A 5982-nucleotide genomic window follows, 5' to 3' on the forward strand; every position below is an offset into this window, starting at 1 on the left:
CGTTAAATTTGTAAGGGACTATACAAAAACGCAGTGTTACATTCGTTAACGTGTCTGATACAACATCAAGGATTTTTGCTAACGTGCCTGATACAGGCTCTCGGGTTTGGGGGGTTAACGCAGCCTCCAGTTCTTCCTCGCTCAACCGCCTCCACAGAAGTTCTACCACGCGAACGTGACCGTTTTCAGCGGCGGCTCTGACCATGTCTTGTGGCCGGGCCAATCTGGCATAGAACTCATTGAGCCACCACAGCACCTCCAGATGAGCGTGAGCTGCCGCACCGACGAATGCGGCGGATGAGCAGCCTTCACTTCGAGTATTTTGCAGTCTTTGGAGAATATCGAGTCGCCCTTTGGCAGCAGCGCCGTCCATAGCTCCAACAGTACACGGAAGAACAGCTTCGTAGTCTTTGACCAGTCTATGGAGATCGTTGTAGATAGCACCGTCTAGTGTTCTCGGTAGGAGTAGATCGTTGACGATCTGGAGGACGTGCGGGAGGGGTTCAAACTTGGGTGAAAGCGCCAGCTTTACGCGTAGTAGCAGAGGAAACTCCATTTAGTCTCCGGTTTCAATAGATTGTAGGAGTCGAAGAGCGAACAAGTGATGGTAGAACGCAAAGTGAGTAGCAGTAGCTTGCGTTAGAACAACCCCTGTAGATACTCTTTGAGATAATCATATTTACATTGATTACGGTTTAGCGACGGACATGGAAGGATTAGTCCCAGGCAGATTAAAGTGACGTGGAGAATTGGTAGCCATAGCTTCATTTGACGTGGCCGACATTTAACACTGCTACTGACACACACAAGTACATTCGATACATGTATTGTGAAAGGGCTTCCCCTGTGATTACCTACAGAAAGTAGCTGATAGCACTAGAAATACGGTTTGGATTAAAGTAGAGCGCTTATCAAAACGGTTCGGCAACCTCATACCTCTTCCAGCTGTAAACTTTTTAGATCACGATATTCATTTGTGCAGAACATATTGCTGCGATGCTAGAGAACAGGTAGAATTGAGCGGCAGACACATTGACGATTCCTCGTTTGCATGGCAGAAGAAAAAGAGTTGTTTCTAAGCTGGGGAACTGTAGTGGTGGGCGAACAGAGCAAGCCTAGCCCATTCACCGGGCGATGTCGACGGGCGGACAGCGCCAAGCTGGCAGCAGATAAGAACAATAGGATGTAGATTAAGTAACCACCGAGGCCAACCGAATGGCCGCTGAGATCACTTAGAAACTAACCTAGAACCAACAACAGAGCTTTGGTTTGCCAGGAAGCGCCAGCTTCCTTCGTAGTGTTCGAAACCTACTACAAAGATATCTTTAGTTGCGGGTGGAGCAACATCGACTGAACGAAGAAGAAGCATGACGACTACACCGAAGGGCAGTGACGGGGAGCAGGAGACTTTCTTCCAAGTGAACGAACCGACTGGAAGCAGCCTACTGCAGGGCGACTCGAGAGTGGAGTCTACGACGAGCCACCAGACCGCGCGAGTGTCGCACCCGATTTTCGCTATAGTGAACCCGCCCAAGGTCTCATCCATGGCGCGAGCTGCGCTCGTGAAATGGTTGAAGTTGCGGAAAGAGTACGAAGAGTACACCAAGGATCGCTGCAAAGACGGGAAGGAGGACATTTCTGCGGTGATGAAGAGCGTCAAGAGGTCGTTTGACGCCAGCATTCTGGAGACTCTGTGTGAGGTCTGTTGGGGCGTGGACCAGAGAACCGTGACTGATGAATTTCTTCTGGAGAAGATTCACGAGATTACCGACAGCTTCCAGAACCAGGAGCTACCAGACGTGAAGGAGTTGTTTCGTGAGGAGCTACGGATGAACATGAACAACACGGATATCGACGCCTGAGTGATCGAGTACTTTCATTTGTGCAATTCGTTGATAAAAAAAATGGTTTTTCTGGTTTCTTTGAGAAAGAGCGTGGGGCTAAGGAGAAATGCAAGCTCATAGTCAACTCTCTTCCGAAAGGACTCAAGAACAAGGTCCAGAATGAACAGGACTACCGTGTCCCGGAAGCTAAGAGCAACATCCGGAAACTATACGAGCTCGTCCGTGTCAAGGCTAAGGAACAGGCAATTGAAGAACGGGCCTTACAGAAAGCCAATCCCTCACGCAAGAAAAACGAACGGAAGGAGCAAAAGAGCTCTGGAAATCACCAGAACAAACGACGTGCTGAGCAAAATGAAAATCGAATGGTCAAGAAGGTGAAACAGGAGAAGGATTCGGATCGGAGCCAGCAGAAAGGTGGCCGTTCGGAGCGCTCAGCCACCAAAGGAGCGCCTAAAGAAGGGTGTTTTCATTGTGGTGGAGCCCACTACCTCTCTAAATGCCCAACAGCAACCCCAGCCGAGAAGGAAAAGCTGCTTATTGACCACAAAAAAGACAGTGGAGACTCAAGCAACACAGGGAGGCACCGCTATGCTGAAACGAATTGGGGAATGCTTTCCCCAGCAAGATCGAGTTGTTGTATTGGAAGATGAAGTGGAAATCCCGCTTTGTATTGACAGTGGAGCAGATCGGTGTTGTCTGGATGAGAGCTGTTTTGATCGATTGGTACATGTGAAGCCGGAAATTGTGCGTATCAAGTTGGATGAACCTTTGAATTGCACGATGGCCGACGGAACATCCGTTTGTGTGGATTGGACTGTGAAATTCAACGTGAGGTTGCGAACCATCGCTGGTAATGTTCATGTTGCTGAGCCGGTTGAGTGTCTTATCATTCCCGGTAGCTCCGGCGAATTCCTGCTGGGAAACGACTTGTTGATCAAGCTAGGAATCGACGTTGAGAGGCAGTTGGAGTTATTGGGGGTGCCACTAGCGGCCGACAAGAACGGAGATGAATTTGATGATGCCGATGAACCTGCGATTTGCGATTGGGGATTCAGGGCAGCATGAAGAAGCCGTTAGGGCTGGAATTTTGGAGCTGGTTGAAACAGCAATAGCGGACGGGTTTCCACGGGAATATAAGAAGGAACTCGCCCGTATTGCGCTGCGTTTTGACTTATGGAGGATTGAATTGGGCACAGATCCTCCAGCTAAAGTGCCCCCGATGAAGATTCGCGTAAGTCTGGTGCTAAACCATACAGGTGTAAAGCAAGGAAGTATCCACCGGAAGTCCGTCGCTTTATGGAGGATTTCAACGCTAAACTCGTGGAGTTAGGGTGGGTATATGAAAACCGAGAGAGCAGGTGGGCATGTCCGGCATTACCAGTTCGGAAAGGTGGTGGAGAATTTAGACAGACGGCAGACTACAAACCAATGAAAATACTGGTAGAAGCCATAGTTGGAGTGATGTCTGACCTACAAACAGACTTGGAAGCAGTAAAAGGGGCGAATTGCTTTGGATTGTTTGACTTTATTTAGGGTACTGGCAACTCGCACTTGCGGAAGAATGTCAGGAAATGCTTTCATAGATGACCCACCAGAAGATATATACACCAAGGCGTGTTCCACAAGGATGTAGCGATGCTGCGTTGTTCTTCCAAGCTACGATTGAGAAGTGTCTTGAAGAACTTCTGCACCGCCATCTCCTCATTTGGATCGATGACTTGCTGTTGTTTGCGAACGATGTCCACACGTACCTTACTAAGTTGGAAAGACTATTTGAACTGCTTGATTTCTTCGGATTCAAGTTAAGTGTTAAGAAGCCTAGGCTTTTCAAGCGTGAAGTGCGATGGTGTGGGAAAGTAATTTCGGGTGATGGAGTGCGTCATGATTCGGAACGTGTACGTGCGTTGAAAAACCTCCCATACCCTACCACGGCTGATGAACTGCAACAGTTCCTGTGTGCGACGAACTGGATGCGCGACAGTCTGATAGACTACGCAAGGAAAGGACCACTCCAAGATGTAGTAGATACTGCTCTGACAACTGCTGCTAAAAGGACTAAACGAGTTGCTGCAGGAATTTCTATCAGTTTGACACCTGAACAGCGGATAGTGTATGACGAACTGAAAATATTACTCGAACAGAGCGTGACTTTAACTTTTCCGATAAACTACGCGACGATGTGTGTGATGACCGACGCTAGTGATATCGGTTGGAGTTTGATAGTAACTCAAGTTGCAGATTGGAAGCCACGTGAGCTGGTGCATCGCCAGCAACATCAACTACTGACGTGTTTGAGCGGGACATTTACGGGTTCACAGTGTCATTGGAGTATTATCGAGAAAGAAGCTTACCCCATAATCTGTGCATGCGATAAATTGAGCTATTTACTGGTACGGCCTAGCGGGTTTAAGTTGTTCTGCGACCATAGAAACCTTATCTATGTGTTTGCACCTGGCGTGGAGGTGAAGAAGCACATCCGCGGCAAACTTTTAAGGTGGGCGACGAAAATTGCAGAGTATCGATACGAAATTGAACACATCGATGGGGAACTGAACGTATGGAGTGAAAATGGTCTCTCGTTGGGCTGGTAACCACGTGCAAGAAGCGCACTTACGCCGGATGACACTTCGAGATCGACCTCAAACCTCTTCCTCTGACACTGCACCACCCAAGAAAAGAACTCAGCGACGGCGAAAGCGCCGCGGGCAAGAACACGTACCTACGCTTACGGTACTACCACGACCTATTAGACCTTTGAGCGACCCGGACTTCGTGTGGCCGACCAGAGCTGCCATACTTGACTCCCAAGACAAGTCGACCTGAAGGAGCTATTGGTAGTGATACTGAAGGGTGGTTGGTATATGAAAGCCAAGTTGTGGGTACCCGATGGTGATGAGAACCTAGTATAACGCATACTTGTCGTAGCTCATTGCGGGCCTCAAGGACACCGGGGACGTGACGCTACACTGGAATCGATACGGAGGTTTGTCTACCTGGTCCGCCTTAGAGCGCGGGTGGATAAATTTCTATCGGGTTGCCTTTTGTGTCATCACGTCAAAGGTGGCAAGAAAATTCGAAGACCATGGTATAGGACAAACGAACGGAATAGTGCACTTCATTGGGAGTTTTTGTCATTTGGAGAAATTTTTGCTGGTGACAGTTATCTACTGGTACTTAAAAATGAAGCGACACATTTCTGCGAGCTGACACCATACTCAACTCCGACTAGCACTGTGGCTGTAGAAGCTATCCTTGCATGGCACAGTCGGTATGACATACCGCCATTGTAGATAAGCGACCAGGGGTCGTATTTCAAAAATGCAGTGGTGGCAGAAGTGTGTAGGCGCCTGAAGTCACGGCAAGAGTTTACTGTGGCATATTCGCCGTGGATTAATGGTAGTATTGAGCGTGCCAACCGCGACATTGTGCAGGTGCTACGTGCACTCTGTCTCGAGTACGAGGTGGACACTCACGATTGGACATTTTTTGTGCCTATACTACTAGGAAACCTGAACCACACACCCGTTCCCTCGTTAGGGAACAAAGCTCCAGTAGAATTATTCTGTGGACTACCGCTACCATCTCCTCTGGATTTTTGTGTGGATCCTAAACAACGGAAAATCTTGGAACTGCCCGAACTATCGGAGGAAATCGAGCCGTGGCTGGCAGCCTTGAAGTCTAGTATCCGTGCTATGCACAAACCAAAGATTATGGCGCGAGCTCAACAGACAGAGCGCAACCAGAGACGCAACCAACATACACAGCAACCGAATTTCGATGTGGGAGATTACGTGTTGAGGTCAAGGGTGGACCATAAACACCAAGACAAATTGCTAGTGACATGGATAGGCCCATACCAGATTACACGAGCGGATGTGCATTCTTTCGTGGTTTAGGCACCTAGTGACGGGGGAGGAAACGGATGTTCACACCTCAAGATTGAAGTTCTATGCAGACAGCTCGTTGCACATCACGGAAGAGATTCGCGTGCATGTAGCAGCTCAGGGTCAACTCCTAGCTGTTAACGAACTTTTAGACTACAGATGGAACACAACAAAGAAAGACTACGACATACTAGTGAGCTGGAAAGGTATGGAGCCCATCGAGGACTCATGGGAGTCAGCCAAGTCTCTGGCCA

General features: G+C 48.6%; 2 protein-coding genes across 2 annotated transcripts; one reads left to right on the forward strand and one right to left on the reverse strand.

The window, feature by feature from the left end:
• Positions 1-2: 2 nt before the first annotated feature.
• Positions 3-556, reverse strand: PPTG_05837 (hypothetical protein; the record flags this gene model as incomplete). The annotated part of the gene is made up of 2 exons (XM_008899569.1): positions 3-18; positions 84-556. 2 exons carry the CDS (start codon positions 554-556, stop codon positions 3-5), a joined length of 489 nt encoding a protein of 162 aa, XP_008897817.1.
• An 811-nt stretch (positions 557-1367) lies between these two features.
• Positions 1368-2909, forward strand: PPTG_21757 (hypothetical protein; the record flags this gene model as incomplete). Its single annotated transcript, XM_008899942.1, has 3 exons — positions 1368-1815; positions 1932-2399; positions 2491-2909. The coding sequence occupies 3 exons, from the start codon at positions 1368-1370 to the stop codon at positions 2907-2909; spliced, it is 1335 nt and encodes a 444-aa protein (XP_008898190.1).
• Between the last annotated feature and the right edge of the window lie 3073 nt (positions 2910-5982).

Source organism: Phytophthora parasitica (genome assembly GCF_000247585.1).
Source record: "Phytophthora parasitica INRA-310 unplaced genomic scaffold supercont2.8, whole genome shotgun sequence".
In the NCBI taxonomy this organism is placed as follows: Eukaryota; Oomycota; class Peronosporomycetes; order Peronosporales; family Peronosporaceae; genus Phytophthora; species Phytophthora nicotianae.